The following is a 21,350-nucleotide window of genomic DNA, read 5'->3' on the forward strand; positions in this document are numbered from 1 at the left end:
AGCTTCTGTTAGCAGCGACGACTGCCACTGAGACCCTTGTAATGTGGCATTTCCCAGCCAGCTACAAACAAACAGGACACTGGCTTCTAGTAAACAAGGGTTTGTTTTTTCCCAGACAAAAAAAGTGCCCAACAATAGTGGGACCAGCACTGCTCACGGTTCACAGGAAATGCTCACTGTGTCACCATCAGTCTAAGGGCTGCGTGAGGTCACGAGTTACATGGAAGAAAGATTAAGTCACATGCAGCAGTTTCTATTCAAAACCTCTTTTTGATAAGTTCTATTGGGGGAAAAATAGTTCTTTATAAGCTTAACAATAAGATCTGATATGGGAATAGGATGCTAAGCTCCTATTTTCATTCGTCAGAAATCATCACCTAGAGACCTGTTTGTACTCTTAAAGCAAACACCATGCAAATTTGTGAACACAAAAAGCTGTCAAGCCCTGCAAACAGTTTGTATCCCACTTCATCCCTGTATAAAGTACTGTGTGCTGTTAAAAACATATTTTATATTGATCTGTTTAAACTGCACTGCTTACACAAGCTGCTTTGTTTAGACTGTATTTTTCAAGAGTGTGGCAAGCAAAACCAATGCTTATCAAGAAGCTGTGAAAAAGTCAGAACCCCAATAACTGCTCTTCACCCTGTTAGAACAGAATGGTAAAACCCACCACAAACTCAAGCATTTGAGCTTTCTGCATGGCCTATACAGGGAACTGAGATTTTAGAATGAGCTGCAATCATTTCATGAACATACCCCATTATCCTCTCCTGGATATTTAAAATGAAAATACAAAGTTGCCACACATTTGGGTCCCCTGAAGAACCTTCATGCCTGTTTTCACAACTCTATCAGCATGAAATTTCAGCCACAAATCCTTCTGCTTCTTGCTGTCTCCCCACAGATTTTAGGGCTTCCAATGGGTTAGAGCTCGTGGGGGACTGAGCTGCCAAAAAACCCAAATCTGAGACAATTTTTGTTGAACCAATGCACTGGAATCAGCAGTACAGTCAGCACTTGTATGTTGAGTTTACTGCACCCATGAGTAACCACCTTTTAACTTTTGGGTTGAAACAGGAACTTTGAGCAACGCTGAAGGGATATGAAAAAGCACAGTAATTTCTCCTGGTGCCTCTTACAATGATTTAAGCAGCTTTCAGATGTGGGGGGAGGAAATAATTTTAAGTACTACTTGAAATCACAGTTTAATATTGTATGACAAGAGACAGACACCAGTTTGTGCCTCTTGTGCTCAGTATCTTATGGCTGCTGGTGCCAGAAGACAGGAAACCCAGTATCAGACTTTGGTTTTGTGTGAAAAATTTTGCTCTTTATCAAATGATGCCTGTCAAGCTTGTATGATAAGGCCATAGTTGCTCAAGCAAAGTGCTTGTTCAGAAGCCACTCTTAACAAGCTGCAAATTGCACAACAATTCTGGAGGAAAATGCTACTGACCAGCATGGGTGACCATTCTGGTTTCAAGCATGCAGGTGGAAGAACTCAGAATGAACTCATGGAGGTTTTCAATTGCTGCTAGGATTCTACCTGAAAATGATGGCCTCTCAAGTTGTCAGGCACCTTTATTTGCTCAATGTCTCAAAAATGACCTATTGCAATAAACACCATGTAAAATAGGAGGAGTATCAAAACTTATGGCTTAAATCATCCCACTGGTAAAGTTCACATCCTGAAATTCTTCTTGTGCCTGTCAAATATGAGCTCTTCTGCTTAGCCTGCAACATTCACAAGCTGTCAGCACATTATCTACATCTTATAGGCAGGAATACGTGTGCTCTGCAATTGGAATGCATTTTTCTGGAACACAAACTATCACCTTATTGCAAGAAATCCACCCTCTCCTTTCCCCTCCTGTTTAGCTCTTGTCAGCAGGGATGTCTGCACGACAGCTGGGAGTGCTGGGCTCTCAGCCTTGCTCAGCTGCTCTGTTATTGCTCTGGATAAAATGAAGTGAGGGGAGGGCTGGCTCTTCAGTGGGAACACAGAAAGGATGAAATTAGATTAGGGATGCTGGAAAAACTGCCCCAACATTTCCTTAAGACTTGTATTTCAAATGTTGAATTCCCTTAGTAACTGGATGCAAAAAAAAGTCACACGCTCAGCAGAAACCACTCCCCAAAATTTGGACACTATCACAACACCATGCCTACAACTAGGCTAGAGCTACCCATTTTGAAAGAAAAACAACTCAGCTGGTAATAAAACAATGCCCTTGCTCTCCAACAGCTTCAGTACAGAAATATTAGTGCAGTGTTTCCAATAAAGTGAACAGTCACCAGAGTCCTGGAGGTGTTTTTAAAGCTGTAGAAGAGTAATATCCCCTTCTGGCAAAGCTATTCTGCCATTTGGTTTGAAATTACCCGTGCCAGCAGCCACCATGTTGGGTTAAATAACACTTCTGAAAAATGGAATTAAGGAAATAAGTGACAGGCCTCAAAGGATTTCATCATCCAGTTTTCCCCTTTTCTGTCTCGGCTCAATTATTGCTTCTCAGCCTCCTACAAACTCTCCTCCCCTGCTCATATTTGGCAACCATGGGAGTCATCAGTGTTTCATTAAGCTCTGCTCCTTCACTGCCATCCTGCCAAAGTTGTAGAAAGGTTTATGTGGCTTCCCTGACAATTTCTAGTTTATAACCCAGTTTTATGATGCTGTGTCAGGAAAGAGAAGCATATGTTAAGAGAAGGGAGCCAAAGGTACGTGTGGAAGAGGGAGAGAGGGGAAGCAAAAGCCTGAGAACAGCTGAGATCTGAGGCACTGGAGAAAAAACACACACACTGAGCTGCTGGCAGGCAAATACGGTTTTCCTGTTAGCATGATCACAAATGCTGTCAAATAAAGCTTTTAAACCTTTAATTATTTATTTTAAAAGTTCCTAACTCTCCTAGTAACCTACTTCCAGAGGAGTAACCTTCAAGTAGAAGATGATTTCTAGCTTGCTGCTGCTAAAACAATCTGATTTTCTGCTTCTTTATGCCTTTTCTAACAGACATACATGCCAGTATCAGCCACTCCTGCTGAAGAGAAGTAATCAAAATTAGAGAAGGAATCAAAGTTAAGGCATAGGACATACCCTGCACAAAGAAACACCAAAGAAGTAGAACACTACAATTGCTATTGTAGATTTTTTACTATAGCAAAAATGCTTAGCAATTCCTATAGGTCACACAGAAGTATATGCTTACCAGAACTATGTGATGTATTTTTGCCAGGGTACATTCACAGTAGTGAAAAGTGCCAGGTTTATTTAAGTCAGAAGCCAAATCTTTTATATTCAAACACTGAGAGTGCCAAACAAGTTTTCTCCATGTTGTAGCAGATAATCAAGCTCCAGAGAGGGCAAGGAAATGCAACGCTGCCAAGTTCTCCTACTGACTCCTGAAACTGATTCACTGGAGTTTTCCAGATTATCTCTGCCATTCTTTTTGGCTCCTGGGAAACTTGTTTTTAACTTTTCTTCTCTTGCTTATTAACCAATATTTAGGAGTATATCACTTTGACATTAATAAGAAATTTGCATCACAGTGCTTAATGAGCTGAAATTGAATATAGATTAAATCTGATGCAACTTCCAGCATCGTGCTGAAGCAGCAGTAACAAAAAACATATTTCCTTTTCACCTCTACAGAGTAGGTTCAGGGACCTAACAAAGATGCATACAAAGCTGAAAACTTTCTTCATGGTCTCAGAAGGACACAGGTTGTATCACCTCTACAAATACACCAGCACAGCCACCTGAGGCCAACTTCCCAATGTCAGCACATTTATTCCCAGGCTGCCAACGCTGTCTCCTGTTGCTGGAAGGACTCAAAAGGTCACACACCCAACTACACTAATATCCATTCCCCATCACTCCCAAGTGTCCAAATGTATGCAGACACGTATACAAACGCAGCAATCGATAAACTGTTTTGCCACACTAATCCTTCCCTCCCCTTTATGGGATGTAATTAAAATGCATCAGCTGCTCGCGATGCCCCACTTCGACTCCCTGCGCATTACGCAACGCTGCAGCACTTCCCTCTCTGTCTCACTGCAAGATTAGACATCAATTACAGTGACATGTGTTGCCTGAAGATATGCAGCAGCCCAGTTTATCCAGAGCTCAATAGGGTTTTTCGTCACCACTTCTAGAATATTGGCAAATTTATAAACAAAGGCACTCGGGCTCGAACGCGCTTTAAAATCCCCAAACTCGAGAGACTCTTATATATACAATAGAAAAATCTTTCAGCACCAACTCCTAAGCCTGATCTGTTCATCAACAGTGGAGCTTTTGTTGCAGTGATTAACACATTAATACCCTGGACTATGACTGCTTGCTTACACAGCTGAACCAAATCCTAACCAAAACCTGGTGTTAACACTTTTTTTTTCCTCCAAGTAGAGCCATACCTGAACTGTTAACTCTGAAATCCATATCCAGACTGAACTGACCCTCTCCCACCCCTTCCCCCAAATAATATCTAGTTAACAAACAACTTTTTTGTTCTGGTTAAGAACAAGTTTTCAATTAAAATAATCCTTAATGGGGATCTATTCAATATGGGGCTGTTCATAGCTGGGAAAGGGCTGCCCAAGAGCATCACTGGGCAGCAGGAGGTACAGCCCAAGCCCTTACTGGAATATTCTGGTCCTGGGCTGCTCTGCAGTGAAAGGATTTTGTGTCTAGGAGAAGCTTTGATGACCCTTCTGCACTGCTCTAACCAGACTGCAAGAAGCATGACTAACAAAATTAAGCATGGCTCTTCATCCCAGATTTTATGAGACTCTCTCACAGTTAAGACTTTAAAAAGACCATTCTAACAAATATCGAGCTAGAAGGCATCACCTATACATTAAACTCCCATTCCCTGCAGAAGAAATTTACTCCTGAGGTGTCACTTCTACCCCCATCAACCAAACAAACCCTTGGAAAACCATAAAGGGTCTGGTTCACATTGCCAAATAAATGATTGGCATACACTTAGCCCAGCAAGGCATCTGGTCAGTGTATCCTGGAACAGGACTTGAGGAAGGAAGGCAAACAGACTTGAAAGTAGCCAAAAAAGTATTTTTTGTTGAGCAGGCAGCCAGGCAGAGTATGGTCAGCATAACATTTGCACCCTTGAATTACAAGCAGTGAAGAAAAAAAGTTCATTTCTAGCCTCAAGTTACACATATTAGAAAATGCAGTAAGCATACAGCAGAGTAAAATGTGAGGAGGTTGTCTTTGATAAAAGGCATTGATAAAAATCACCCTGCTGTTCCTCAATTTTTAGGCTTGACTACACACGTGGAAGCCATGTGAAAACAGTGACTCATGAAGGTGTTGTTTGACCTGTGTGCCCCTGCAGATACCATCTGAGAACCTTCATCTTCTTGGGGATTACTGACCAGACAGTTGATCTTTAAATTTCAGCTGGGATCACATTTGCATAGTCCTTTTAAGGATCAGCTTCTTCTATAATTACCCCTGCTGACCTAATGCAAAAAATTATAACAGTTTATAAACATTACAGGTACTTCATATAACTTCATATCCTAAAAGCCTTTTTTTTTTCACAGCTGGCAATGCCAAAAAAGAGGAGAAAAAAGCTGGGTTGACCCAACACTCCTTAGGGCATTCATGTCATGCATTTTCAGAGTGCTTTACTTCCCTTTCCAATACTCAAAGCTTCCCAAAATGCCATCATTCCCGTAAACTGGCTTACAAAAAGCATATTGTTAATTGTTACTAAGCTGCAAAATTGACCTTCTGGCCTTTGGGAAAGTCTTCAGGACTATAGGTTTGTTTGTGATAGGAACAAACACTTGGCCTATGAGCATTTTTGTCACAACTGTGCTACCAGGAAACCAAAGAAGCTGAAAGTCAGAAAACTGCATTCACTTCTAAATTATTTCCCATTTTAAAAGCGTTGCTGAATTAGCCATAAATGCACTGATTCTTCAAACTCATTATTCATTGTGTAGTTAAAAAAAAAAAAAAAAAGGAATTTTGAAAATAACCCATACTAAGCTTCTAAAGAGAAGCTGCATTCCTCTACGCAGTTGCCTTTATTGAGGTTAATACCTCATGTGGCTATATCAAGCAAAACATAAATCCTATTAGTGCTTTTCCTATTTGCTTCAACAAATGAACTGCCACTTGTAGTTTGCCAGCATGGTTTTCCATGTGGAGCACTGCTCCAGGAAAAACACTTGTTCTCTGGTTGTTCTAACAACCTCCAGACATCTAAATGCTGGGAATGGGACTATCAAAAAGAGAATTTTCATCAACTGAGGCTTCCCCCACCCCTCCCCAGGCCAAAAAAAAGGGGTCTTTCTCTATAGCTATACATGTCAGCAACTGTCTGTCTTGTGGGTAAAGCATTACAGGAACCCATCCTCTCAGATGAAATTGTGGAGGCTGATTAAAAAGCCTGTGGTGGTGTTTATGTATCCTGCCTCAAACTTTCAAACTTTCCTACACGCCTTCTATAAACTTGTGTGTTTTGGCTTGAACATCAACTCACATGACACACGTTCTACACGTGTACCACAGAGATTTAAAAGCAGAGCTGCATTCACGTTGAGGTCTTCTAAAGTGTAGCTCTGTAAAAATCCTGATCTTGGTATTTTGAGCTTGCAGGGTCATACTACAAAGTTGCACACATGGGAAATTTTGGTAACCAGAGCAGAACTTCACCACCAAGTCTCAGACAGCATTCCAATTTCTACACTTACTGTGGCTTTAGGAAGTGGCTCCTCCACCCTCACTGTGTTTTTCAAAATTATGATTTGCAATATGAGTTGATAGTTTGGAATAAAAGGTAATCACACAAAGTGAGACTTCTAACCAGAATGTCTGATGTGCAATCTTTACCTACACAGCAATGCATGGAAGGATAAGGTTGCCAATGAAATCTGAAGTTAAATGAGTGGAACACACCAGCAAATAAGACAGCAGACATTTCCTTTCCAAATTTGCAGATTATGAGATTAGGCCATAATGGGGACAAAGTAAAAGAGAAGTCTTTGAAACAACCAGACATTTTTATCATATTGCATTTACTTTACATCACTCTGTCTGTAACCTTTTTCTTGTCATTTGAACTTACAAAAGAATGAGACAAGGGATATTGATGAGCTACAGGTGTAGCCAGCAACACAGACATTATTCAGTCACCTGGCAATGGAAACCTAAGTAATTTTTAAGACTAAAATCTAAATAATTTTCAAGATCGAATTTGGTGATCCTTTCATATTCAACACAGTTGTACCAAAGGCCTCCCCTGAAACTTAGAGCTTGAAAACAACTAAAAACTTATTTTAAACTCTTTTGCCATGTCAAAGGGATAATGCAGAAAAACAAACCTTCCTCCTGAATTTATCTTTGTAACACACTGACTGCTATCCAAACCAAGGGAGTCTTTGGCACAAGATTTATGACCCACGACTCTGGGAGGCAGCACTTAAGACTGTTCCTTAATTAAATTAAATTAAAGGACCACCTTCAGCTTTCTTTAACTGATTGCATCCTCTTATTTTCTCATTCCACCCCCAAGTATCCTGAAACTTCTCCCATGCACTTCTTTAGCATCTCCACCATGATCCAGTGTGTCTGTATCTGGGAAGACCCAGGAAATCACTAGGGAATGGTGACAACACTGCTGCTCACCAGCCATGACCTCTGAGATCCTCACCAGTTCAGGTTTGTTTCTTGCATAGTGCTATTTGTTGAACCAAAGCAGAAAGAAAAAATGTTAAACTCAGTTTTCATTTCAGACAGATGACCCAATTCCCTTCTGCTCTTGTTTCAAGTCAGTATAAAGTAAGCATCATTTGATTGATGTGGCAAAAGGCATGAACACTAGGAGTATTTTTTTAAAAAAAAGGGTAAAAAACCCTTTGAATAAGCAGCTTTTCTGAATAGAAAGATACAGTGCAGGACCTCTACAGAGGTGATACACTGACTTTGAAGACTAGCAAGAAAAAACCTATTTTTGTAAAGTTTTATAGAATAATGACTCCAGGGTAGAAAGAAGGAGCAGAACACAGCGCATCTGCTCTTCATTTCTGTTGTAGCTTGGAACAAAACACCAGATCAGATGTTTCCATGGCTGTGGTGGCATCCCATTGCTACATAAATTGTCTAATTTGCATCAGAGTATGATAAACAATCATTTTAAAGTCACCTGATGTAGTCTGGGTAAGACAGCAGGTATGCCTGTTATGATTCTTCCTTGCCAGAAAATGTCTGGCTTAGTAAGACACTGTGCCTGACTTTCCAAATCAGGCAAAGAAAACACAAGGAATACTCCAACTGTATCCACTACAACTAATTTACCCATGCAGACAATCATTTATCCAAACACCCAAGGAATCTGTGGGGTTTAGATTTGTGAAGATTTCTCCTAGAGTGTCAGTTTAATCCTAATTTTAGAATACGTAATTAAATATAAATTTTGCTGCAAACTGTATGAACTCTGAAGTGTGTGACCTTGATCTCCCTTCTCCCAAGAAATGCTTTAACATCCAGTAGTGTTATTTATACCTAGTAATTTTTATTATTTTATACTTAATATCAAACACTTCTAGATCAAGAGCTCATTTAAAGCCAGGAGAATATTATTTGCAAATTATCCTGAGGAGGGGGAGGGTGTCTCAATTCAGGCAGACTGAATTATTGAAAGACCATTGTTTATAGAGCAGCACAACTGATAAAAGGAGGAAATTTGTATTTGTAAACAGTTTATACATGAGAACACATATGAACCAGCTCAGTTTGTCACTTGTACCAGAGAACATAAATCAGGATTCAGAACAGGATAGAAATCCAAGGTTAAGATAGTCTCAACAGAAGCTACATAAAATTTATCAACATATTAAAAGAGACTGCAGTGCCCCATGGTGGGACACTTGCCAAAGACAGAACTGAGGGCAGAACCAGCCCACTCTAAGCACTGATCCTTCCTATTTACTGCTCTCTGGATCATCAGTTCTCTGGGAAGAAACTGTCTTGCTCTGGAGGCGTGGAAAGGCTCCTTGGAGATGAGTGTGGAAGTTTCTGAAGACTGCCTGTCACAGGGATGCCTGTGTTTTGACATTACATGGCTTCCAGGTGATTCAGTCTCTATTTACTAAAAGTTTGCTTCATTAAAAGGCATTTTAATCATTTTACTGAGTAATCTGGAGGTGGACAATGAAGTTGTGATTTTGGTCTCCAGCTCTACCTCCAAAGTTTAAGCTCCAAGTGCCAGGTACCTATGTCCATGCAAAACATCACTTCTGTCCTCACAGCCTGGCAAGGTGGCATTTAACCTTGCTATAGTGCAGCATAGGACAGCAGTCACCATTTCCAAGTGATAATACAAATTCAGACCCAAATCCTTCTGTTTACCCACTCCTAAGAAAGTATCTGTCACAAAATCTTCACATTTCAGAACACCATATGGACATGGGGCACTTCAAGGTTGAAGCAACTTCTTCAAACACCTCTTGTAATTTGAGTTAAATAAGGACAGCTGAAACAGATGCTCCAGTGACAGCCCAGTTATTTAGATGACCTGCTTCCATGAACTTTTATGCTCTTTTACATGAGGTGGAACAGATTTCAAAGTCAGCAACTGGAAGAGGAAAATGTTTGCAAGACATCCTCTGCTCCAGCAGTGGGATGTCTTAGATGTTTTTTCCCCAAATAGGAATGACAATAAAGGATTTGAATCTCTCCTCAATTTCAATGTTTAAGTGGCATCACCTAGCAAGTCTATCAATGCTTGCTAAATACTTCACTGCCAGTCACTACCTGCCCACCACTACTCCCAGCTAAGTCTTTCCCTGCTCTTCACTGCCTCCTCATCCTGTTCTTCTTTGCTTGCCTGATGAAACACTTGTAAATCAAATTTATTTCTGTAGGAAATCAGGCCATATTCAGTTTACATGGCAGCTAGTACACTGCCACCACAAGGCTCCAGCTGAAGATCACCAAATGTTAATACAGGGTATTTCTGGGTCTATTTGGGAAATTTATTGGCTTATTGCTGGGAAAAAAATGCCATCTATGCTAGTTTGTACCTACTGTTACTCAAAACTTTGGAGAGTGGAGTATGTTTATGGAGTGACATGAGCTACCAGGGATTTATCCAAGCTAATGGAAGTAAAATCTATGACCTGGTTTTTCCCCCGTTCAGTTAAATGGATTCGTATTAAATTTTATCGTCAAACTGAACCAGCAGTTCAAAACTTTTCCAATAAATTCTTGCAAAATAGCCTGCAGGAAGCATATCTGAAACCTTCAACTGTTGTTTGGTTAAGAGAGGATTAAAATGGAGTCCCAGAGGGTGCATCACAACAGAAATACTGCTGCAACAAACACTCAGAGGGGAAGAGAGCTTAAGGGGCTGCAGCTTTGACAATCCTCTCAAAGCAAGTTTATTAAAGCATTACGTGATCTGGCAACAGCCTGTTGACATTCTTCTTATTTCAAAAGTGGCCTTGATTTTATTTCCTTGAAAAGTAAGATCATTAAGAAGTTCTCTGCCATTCCCTTTTCATAACCTGTTCCACACAATCCATGCTCTGAGGCTTGGTGCCGAACGTTTCAAAAACCTGGACACCCAAATCTCAGTCCTCCAGCTCCAAATCTCCACCCCCAGAACTCCATCCAAAGAACTGAAAGGTTTCTTATGAAGAACAAGCAACTGCCTGCTGGGAAACAATGCCCTGGTGATAATTACTTTATAATAAAGAGCATGGGAGGGTTATCACGTTTCATCTGTTATCACTATGACAAAATTACCTCTGGGTCAGAGGTGAGGGTCAAACTCAAATTCTGAGCAGAAAGCTGAAGCTCAGGCACATTTGCAGATTCCCCTGACATGTTCTTCTCCTAGAGGCTGTTTAGACAGAAGCATAAAAAAGATGTGGGCTTTGTAAATTTGGCTGAAAGTGTACGTGGGTGGAAAGCAGATTAAGAGGAAGGGTTTAGCCTAGGATGGAGGTTGTGTAAAGGTGTGTTTCAAACCACTCAGTTTTAGGACATTTTCATGGAGCCAAAATCTGGCCCTACTTCTCCCATCTTTTTCCTCACTACCCACAGGAAATCTTTGTAATGTAGCACTAAAAATACAGGGAACCTGAAGCTCCTTGAGCCCTGTGTCTTTCTACTCTAGAGCTGCCCTTGAAAGCAGAAGAAAACCTATAGGCTTGTCCTGCCTGTAACAAGGCAGATCCAATATGTGTGGGAGAGGAGAACTGCAAAATAATTCAGTGACACAGGGTAAAAGAGAAGCAAAAAGTACATTTTGCAGCATTATTAAACTCCTCCTTACTTCTGATGCTTTATTAGACCTCCTTGAGGTGAGAGAACAAGAAATTTGGGAAAGAAGAAGAACAGAGATGCCAAAGTATTCCTAAGTCATTCCAAAAAGTTTAGTCTCTCTTAAACCTTGGGTACTCAAGATAAAAAGGAGGCAAACATGCTGGAAAGGGAAGATTTGCTGGTAGAAAGCAGCATCTACATAAGGGCAGAGATGCCCTTTTCCTTTCTTAGGGAATGATTCCTTTTGGAGGCCACAAGCTCTTTCCACAAAGGAGACACTATGATGTCTGTTGGTCAGACAAAAAAAATATTTGAAGAACAGAGATGACAACAAAATAAAAAATTGTTTTTAAACCTCCATTCTTACAGAAGAGATGACAGTCTGTAATTTTAGAGAGGTTTTTTTTTTTGTCTTGCAGCCTGCATTTTGTATCACTAAAGGTCTCAGACCTGTGAGCATTTCTTGTGTGTCACATATGGACACTTGCACTAAGCTCAGATCATACAAGCTCTCAAAAGGAAAACTTCTGAGGGTTTAAACAAGTGCTCTCTCCTGCAGTTTTTACTGTGAACACTCTTTATGTTAGGAAAAAAAGAAGTATTAACATTCCTACAGTACATGATTAAAAGATCAGGCTGAATATCTGTAATGGGAGAAAATAGCAGCAAAGCAAGTACAAGACATTTTAGAAGCAGCTTCTTTGGCAGACCTTATTCAGCCAAGAAAAATAGGGGAACTAAAAGTTACCTAATCCAAAGTAATAGGAAACATGTTTCATGTTACAGGAGAAGCCTCTGAATTCCTTTGCACTCAGCTGCCCTTCCCTAGTAAGGTTTATTGATCCAGTCACACAGTCTGTACAATCCTAAAGCCAGCACAAATCTTCAAGTTACCCCAGCTGTAAATCTGCCCTGGGTTCTTAAAGAAAAACAGAAAATTTATATAAAAATTACCCCAGCTGAAAATCTGCCCTGGGTTCTTAAAGAAAAACAGAAAATTTACATAAAAAAACCCTCTGTAAGTTACTGCACAACTGCCAATGCTGGGGCATTTGCCTTGATAGGAAATGAACCCACGAGCTCCTACTGCCCCTGGGATTAAAAATGTTAATAGTTGCATAGTAACTTTCTTCTAAAGGTACTAAATGTGTCCTTAACCTTCTACTAAGGATTACGTGTGTTCAAAAACTGTGCTGTTGTTGATTTGAGCTCAAAAGGTATTTCATGTAAAAGAGCAGTGATACATGATAAGAAATCCTTCCTGACTTGCTTGCTGGCTAAAGTACAGTATAATCAGCCTTACACAAGCCCTTAGCAGGCATAAAATTAGTAAATAAGTAAAAAGGGATGGGTGGGGAAGTTTTATAGGGCAATTAACATGTGCCTCAGGCACAGTAGTTGCAGTTTTATACATTCCACCACTTGAGATGTGAATACAAACTTTACATGGTATTAAAGAGTAACTTTAAAGTTAACAAGGCTGAAAAATGTATTTATTTTATTTTCTGGATCCACTGTAAATTCAGTTCTTGTCCTTAGGTTAACTGTGTTACAGTCCCCTGCTGTGACAGCTCAACTCTCAAGCCATTAATTCTTCCAAGGAGGAATTCAGATCCTGCAACTGACTCTCAGCATCAAATGAAGCTATCAGGGAGCTGAATCATACAAGAACTTAACTTTGAGAGCCAAAGGACAGGTTATAGAAACTCAAACAGTTTCTTCCTGGCAAGACAAGGTCAGGTTAGATGCAGCTTTGTAGAAAGTCAGTTATAAATACATGTAACCTTAAGATAAATTTAACCTCTGGCAGAGATGAGGAATAAACTCCACTACTTGAGCAGAGCTGAAAAGAGTCAGTGCTGCTTTATGGTGAAGAGCTTCCTTCCCATCTCCAAGAGTTTTTCCAGCCAGTCAGCCTTTTTTCACTGGAATTACAGGCAGCCCCTAAAAGCTCATCCAGTCCCTTTGTTCCTGTCTCTCCCACCACATCTTTTAAGGTTTCTAGATTTCCTTTGATCTCAGGCTTAGCCTTAGGAAGGCTCTCCCTCTTCCACACTGAACCCAGTCAGCAATTGATACCTTAATTCCTTTGAAGAAAACATGCCTAAAAGCTACCTCATCTGTAACATTTCATGCTTGGTTCCTAAATACATTGCAATAATCTCCTTTTTTACCTAACGTGTGTTCTTCTCGGACAGGTATCAACATTAAATTGCCATTGAGAGATTTGCTACTTCATACTAAAAGTTGACTCTGTAATATTACAGCTCTTCAGCAGAATGACTTCTTGGCTACCACTGAGTTTTCTCAGAATCAGCAATTTATTTATTGCTTAACACACTTTTTGCATCCTGGCAATTTCATACGAACTAGATTTCAAGCCCCTTTAAGCATGGTCTGCTAAGCTTTAGAATGGAAGAATTTTTAATATTAGATGATTAATTTTTTTTTTCCTGAGATATTAGACATCATATCTCAGAGATGATAGCCCAAACCCCCAAACAGCTTTTCCACATCCATGAGATGCAGGAAATGTATCTCATATCTTATATGAGACATGAGTGACTACAGTATTTTACTGAAGGCAGAGCATATAATGAGAGAAAGAATTTATTTCCAAATAAAAATAGCTTATGTTATTCTGCTCTGCTGAGCTCAGCATCTCTTTATGAGAATCTATTAATTATCACTGAAATATTCAGTTTCCAGAAATGCTGTTCCTTAGTGTTACTGCCTAAAAAGAAAATCATGCTCAAGGTTAAGCTTAAAACAACCAGCTTCAACATTTTATGCTCAACTAGGTAACATTTACTACAAGAACCCCTTAGCTCTCAGAGCAAACCAAAGTAATGTTATCACAGATAGGCACTCAGATATAAAATACATAAAAATCAAGGCTATTCCTGTATGGTCCCAGGGCAGCATCCCTAAATTTAAGTGATATTATAGAGGTAAGAACTACAGGTACATTTTTCATGTGTTTTTTTCCTTAGGTAAATGTACAGAGTTTCTTTTTAAAAGCACTAGTGTAATATATTTAATTTATGCAAGGGAACAAGGAACAGTTCTGGTGCTGACAGTCACTTCTGTGCCTATTAAGTATTCATAAACACTCAATAGCATTAGAAAGATCCTTTTTGAAGCAACAGCAAATGCTTGACAAAGCTTTTATCATATTAAATATAAAATGTGAAACATGATGTTTACAGCCACCACTGCTCAGGAGGCAGACAGCAAATTTTCCATGCTAAATGTTGACAGAACACAATTTTTTTTCTTCTGTAATCCTGATGAAACATGCACATGGATCCCAACTTCCAGAAGAACTAAAATGGATTTACTCATTGCATTACAACCCAAACCGTGCTCCAATTACAACTGAAATAATCAGTAATTACCAAATTGTTACTGATGAATGGTTTAAAGTGTTGCTAACAGCAGGCAGGTACTTGTGACTCCACTGAGTGAGTTTCCTCCAAAAGCTATCAGTTTCTCTAAGTGTGCAGCTTGCTAGTCATCAGTTTCTCATCACTTTTATTCACTCAAAATCCCCTGCAAGTTATATTTTGAAGTGTATCCAGATTTTTCATGAACTGCTACAAACTGAAAGGAGTTTTCAGAAATAGTTTTGAGAGATTTAATCCTCCAGAGCCAAGTTTAAGGATGGAAGAAAATACACAGTCCTTTATAAACAGTAGCAGGGATTATAATTCCCTCTCCCAGCTAAGAAGCATTAAGTACCAGATGTTTCAGAAGACAAAGGCCTCATCCTGCTCCTCCAGAGTTCAATAAGATGTGGTTGAAATATGACAGGAGAAGCCAACAGTAGTGTTAATGCACAGAACATACTCAGGAGTAACATGAAATCCCTGTTTCTCAAAAACCCTGAGCTGATGAACAAGTTGAAGGAGCAAACAGCTTATCTTCCAGTAAACTTTTAGCACTGGTTGGAAGGAATGGGTCAAAATTTGTGATCAAAATTTGTGAATGTGCCAATATAATTTCATCTGGTGTCAGCCGGCCCCTTCTCATATTTGGCAGATTTTTATATCCTCTGAATTCCAACAAGTTAGCTGCTTCATTTTGAATTCTTGAACTGCAGATAGTAAGAAATGAAAAAGCAAGTTTAGAATAGAAAACCAAGTGTAAAATATATTGGGCTTGCTCTTGTTGCTAAGCTACTAAAGCCCAGTTATGACTACAAGGCTGTTAAAGATTTGTAGCTGCATTACTGTCAAGGCAATGTAGCATCAATTTAGGCACAGCAATAAAGACAAAGATTAAAGTCACAAATCAGAACTTATTTCACTACAACTCTGGCACTTACAGACCTTTCCAATTCACAGAATCCATCTACCCAAGCAGCTCTCATGGCTACTTTTAGTTCTTTTGTTAAGAATTCAACACTTCTGGAAATTTAAACACATTAAGACTTTAACCACTGCTGAATTGGAAAGGGATGATCCAAAGTACTATCTCCTTCAGCTGCTGAAATCTTGTGGTTTATAGAAAAATTAGGACAGGTCGTTCATCTGCCAAATTATAACCACACCTCTGATCCAGGGTACATCAAACAGCTAGAAAAGTCAAATACCTGCACGTGGGAAGTGTGTAACATCATGCTGTTAATGGTGGTATTTGAGGAGAATCTCAGATGATTTCTCTGTGAGCACACATTGTAAAGCTTAATTGTTAATATTCAGCATATATCTGTAAAGAAAACTCATTTTTGCAGATTCAGACTCCTAGTTCTTCAATTTATTATAAGCAGAGTTAGTTGGTTGAGTCACCACACTTCCCCAGGTGCCACTTCTCAAAAATAGTTTCTTGATCCAATTTAATCTCACAGAAAACAACTGACTGTTGCTTTCACCAAAACAAGAAGCAAAGGGAATATTACAGCAGCTCCACAGCTACATGAAACCCCCTCCAGTGAGGAATAAATATAGCTCATGTTGAGGCAGACAGATGTTGAGGTTGATAAAGGTAAACAGAACCATGTAAGAGGTAATTACTGAACAGGCTGGATAAGTCACCCGTGAATAACTTAACCCTTCAGTGAATTCAGCATTGTTTATATCCCTACTGAGGGAACATAAGCCAGAGCCCACAAAAAAAATCTCAATTAGTCCCCAAACTGCTGATATTTGTAACCAATTACCTCCACTTCTTATTTATACAGCATGGAACATCATCACTGCACCCTAGTCTTTTAGGTTCACTTGGCAGCTTTTCTGGAAGCAAGAGCTCTGTTCTTCCCTTCCCCCAAATCCCAATGTTATTTTGATCACTGGGGTTAGGGAAGGAAGGGAAGAGATATTTCTCAATTATCTGGAGGAAACAGATCTGCTAGAAGAGCTCACAAAAGAAACATCAACTAGTAGACTGGTCAGTAATTAAGAGGATGGTTTATTTATACTGTCTGACCTTACTCTATGGTAAGGTAAAGTCAGCTCAGCCAGCTATACATCATAAACATCCAAGTGCCAGCACAAACAAAGCTAACAAAAAAGCACAGGTCACTTACAAACCTCACAGTCTTCTCCAAGCATAGCAGGATGCAAGTTTTTGCATTCAGGGTAGACAGTAATTGAATCAAAGCTGCTAATAAAAATTAATTAAGTCTCGTAATCTCAACTTGCTAAAAAAGAAAAAACCTCCAAACAAGTTATGGACATTATAAACATTCCTAGATGAAGTCGTGCTTTATTCAGCGAGTCAGATTGATCAGAAAGCTCCTAACTGGGGAGGGCTTGTCTAATTTAAATTATGCCACCAATAGTTGCAAAAAGGACATTTGATAAGCTCTGAAAAGGAAAAAATTGAGGAAAAGTTGGAGGCAGAACCCACCAGCATTTCTCATGACTCTGTCAATGCCTCTTTTGATTCAAAATAAACCAACTTGTAATTTCATACAAAACCACATTTTTAGCTCCAGGACAACTGCATGAAAGGTTTCACAAACTGCACTCTCAAGTTTAATTTTCTATACCCTTTTTTCATATGAAATAAAAAAATGCTGATGTTTCATCTAAGATGCTCACCTTGACCTATGTTTTTATACTGTGCATACATATCCTTTATTTACTCCCTTATGGAAGCATGGTCAGCCTGGTACTTCCATTCAGTTTCATGTAATATTTTCTGATATCTGATGAGAAGGTGATTTTCTGCATCTGATAACCCAGATACTGTTAATACTATAAGGATTTTATTTGCAATTTATTTGCAGTACTTATCACAAAATTTAACAGTGTACTCCTATTCTTATTCCCATTCCCTTCCTCATTATTATCTAAAGCTATTGGTATCAAGGTTCATTCATACATATTTATAACAGATTAATCACATAAAATAAGACTCACTAGTGGTTTGAAATAAATGCAACATTTCACTAGTGCAAAATGTAAATTTATCTACCTGGTTATTAAGTACTGTAGCCTGATGTGTTTCTCCAGAAATGGAAAAAACCTTAATTGCAATCCTTTATATTCTAGTGCTGTTTCTGATTTCTAGGACTCAATGTTTAATAAAGAATTTTAGAAGCTTTTGAGGTTGCTAGTTTCATATGGGAATTCAAAACAAACCAGGTTAAAATTTGAACAGATGGAAGCAATATTAGAAGATGAATGCAAGTAGAAACCCTCCCCACTTAAAACAGCTCCACAACTGGATCTGTGACACAGCCAAGAACAGAAACATAAAACCCACTTTACCTTGTGCATTTTCAGTTGGCAAAACCCCACCTCCTTCTTCCTGTGACTTCAATCAATTCAAAACATACAGAAAGTTTAAGTTTCGATGAACAGAAATGAGAATTACTTACCTATTTGTAACAATACAGGTGTTACCAAAGCTGTCTCCATGGCATAACAAAATTCCCTGCCAAACATTACTGCACCATGCATCACCCACAGGCGTATTGGTATCCGGTCTATGGAACCTTCACTAATGGTCTCCTCCCTGCTTTCATTCTCCTTGTTTTCAGGTTTCTGGAGCTGTGCCACAGGTAGATCTTGAACTTGCATAGATTCCGAGTCAGCATTCTGGGGAGCCATTTTCATTACCATAAAAATATATATATATATATTTGTTATATCTATATAAATAATACTACCATAACTCCAAGAACAAGTTAGGGTGTCTTCTCTTTCAGCTTCTGCTCTTCTGGCAAGTAATGCTTATATTCCTCTTGTACAAACAGGTATCTTGCAACTTCTTGTATAGATATGAGACATTAAGAATGAAAAGCTATTTGGTAGGAATTTCAACATATGGCTTGCTGGTTTACTGTGAGTTAGAGTTAAAAATCCATAATTGCCATTCAGTTAATACCAGTTTCATAATTATTATTGAAGAAGTGCTGAAGTTGTTGTTCTTGCTACAGAGAGGTGGAAAGGCGACACAAAGAGGAGCTCCACTGTTAATCCCCATCGAGTGGCTGATTAATCTGCAACAGAAAGCAAGCATTTAAAAATTTCAATAGCATTTTTCAGGATACTGTGCCCCCCCCTCCCTTAACCATATCCCCTATTTCCTGCTTCATTCTTTCCATTGTCCTTGCCTAGTGTAAGGTTTTCATTCCACCTTCCCTCCTTCCCCTGCACTTTCCATAGAAATGCAGCTCTTACTCATATTTCAACGATGCTTCCCTGTACTCATGAGTTCCTCCAGTTTATGATCCCCTACAAAGACAGAAGAATCTCTCAGTGTATCTTTTCAAAATCCTCAGAACATTGAGCATGAGACTGTCAAATTCTGGGGAATTTAATGCAGAAACAGCGTAGGATATTCCAGAACTATGCCAGGAAGATGATTCATCCATTACCATTTACTCATTGGCCACAGAGACATTTCCATTTAGACATTTGGAATTGCCAAGTTACTTTGCAATAATTATCACACCATCTTATATAAGATATTCCTTAAGCAAGCATGAGCAAAATTAAGCCATTAGGAATACAACTTGGAGGACTGCTTTTTAAATATTTCAGTTTTTAATGAAGATGTGATATCCAGCATATGGATCTTTGGGCACACAAGACCAGAGCACCTTACTCCCACATCCTATGGGGGTTCTGAAGTCCATGAAAGTAGAATAGTACTGTATATTCCACCACACATTAAAATTATTACAATATATTCCAGTCAGGTAGCACAGCTTCTCCTCTATTTCCCTGTTCTTTGTGGCACAAAGTCTCAGCAGATGTTCATACTGTACCACATCAATCAAAACAGGTTTAAGAATTTAGGAGAAAAAAAAGAAAATATTTTATAAGAAGTGAGACTATGTAATGTTTGTACTAGAAGGATGTATATTCCCATCTGTACACACAGTGTGACTGAATTTGTATCCCAGGACAAAACCTTTGGGGATATGGTTCCACAAGATCTTGCCCTTGGCAGCAAAGCTGCTCTGAGAAGTCCCCAGGCTGCAGTTGTGACAACAAAAACTCCTTGTGGGCTACACCATAACCAGGACATTAAGTGGTGAAACCTAAAAATGAGCCTTAAGAAAAAGATGACATGTTTGGGGTTTAAAGCACATCACAACAGCAACTCTATTTCAGCCTGAGCTGCCACACACTGTTCTACTCAAAGTGGAGCACAGGATCATTATATCCAGCATCACCTCCACCTCAGTGAGTTTGTTGCATGTATTTTCTTCTTCCATTCAAAAATATCTTTTTTGGTCTGGGCTTTTTCTCCTCCCAGACTTCCCAAGATTACTGGAGATCTCAGATTTGACCACCCTAATAACAGTTTAGTATTATAATTTGACTTTGGACTGGTCAAGCCTTTAAATCACACAAGAGAAGTTAACACAACTCACTGAACACAAGTGCTATAAGCACAGCTTTAAAGTCCAAGTTTTAATCTATAACCATTAAATCACTCAGAACAAAAAGGACTCAGGAAAGCATTTCTCCAGCCACTTAGAATTAACAGGAGGAGTTGAGATGCACTGCCTGGGGTTCCTGATGATGGCACAGGAAGGTAACTCATTCAAATTCTTCACAAACACCTTTTTTATATAAGTTTTTTTGTTTGCTATGCTCCTGCATGCAGCAGTTCAGTAGCCACCTTGCAGTAATTAACACCGTGTTGAACTCTCATCAGGAGGGGAAGGGATAAGATTCTCTTTCCTTCCCTTGGTGTCTGAGGTTTCAACTCACTCCTTGCAGGGTTCTTACTTTATCATAAATGTGAAATTAAGCACTGTGTGTATTACAAAAACACACATCCACTGCTCATAACACAAGTTTTGGGTGAGGAAAAGCTATAAAATACAGGTTGCAGAGCAGCAGCAGTTATTTTAATTACAGACCAGTAAGAAAATGTTTAATTGCTGGCAGACTCAAAGTTGCATTCAGTAGTATTAAAAAATTTACATATCAGCTCTTATTGTTCAGAAATCACTCAGCATGTGTTGTATTTAAGACTAAGGGGTCACAGATAATGCTCCTGTACAAGGATTTAAAGTCTCTAGTGGTTTCTTATGCTTAATTTTGACTCCTGTCATTGTCTAGGGAAATTAAGTGAAATCCTCCATAAACACCTCATTTAATATGCAGTTCCCAGGTAGCAGAACGAGGCAGTTCAGCACACCAGAAGGCATTCTGATGCACTGGGGCATCCTGCAGATGCAAGCAGGATGACACCAGGCTGGCAGCATTTGTCACTGGAAAGGATGAAGAGGCAAGACAAAAAAAAAAAAAGCATCTGAGTTTAGCCTGTTTGAGTGATACTCAAGGCACAATGGAAAAAATTATTTTTGACAAGGAGTGGTCAGATAATTTAAGAGACAGGAACAATGGATGATAGATGGAGGTTGACTTTGAAGTGTAATAGACACAGGTAAGAGGAAAAGTGTATTTTAAACTGCCAGAAAAAGCAGTTACAGTATTCAAGTGCAACAGCAAGAGGCACAATGGGCAGGTTTTATCTAAAGGAACAGAGAATCACTGTTCCATTAGGCCAGTTTTATGGTAAGCACAACACCAGTCTCCTGCAGCACTTTCATCTGACTTTGAGTACATGTCTAAT

At 39.2% G+C, this 21,350-nt stretch overlaps 1 protein-coding gene across 3 annotated transcripts in view; it reads right to left on the reverse strand.

Annotated features, from left to right (window-relative positions):
• The window catches only part of SLC45A4 (solute carrier family 45 member 4), a 68,228-nt gene that overhangs the window by 19,739 nt on the left and 27,139 nt on the right, over positions 1-21,350 (reverse strand). For all 3 annotated transcript variants that reach the window (XM_071738499.1, XM_071738498.1, XM_071738500.1), the window contains one exon: positions 18,130-18,753. In XM_071738499.1, the coding sequence (XP_071594600.1) occupies positions 18,130-18,373 (244 nt within the window). In that variant the 5' untranslated portion in view covers positions 18,374-18,753. The remainder of the gene's footprint in view (positions 1-18,129; positions 18,754-21,350) is intronic.

Source organism: Heliangelus exortis, chromosome 2 (genome assembly GCF_036169615.1).
Source record: "Heliangelus exortis chromosome 2, bHelExo1.hap1, whole genome shotgun sequence".
Taxonomy (NCBI): domain Eukaryota; kingdom Metazoa; phylum Chordata; class Aves; order Apodiformes; family Trochilidae; genus Heliangelus; species Heliangelus exortis.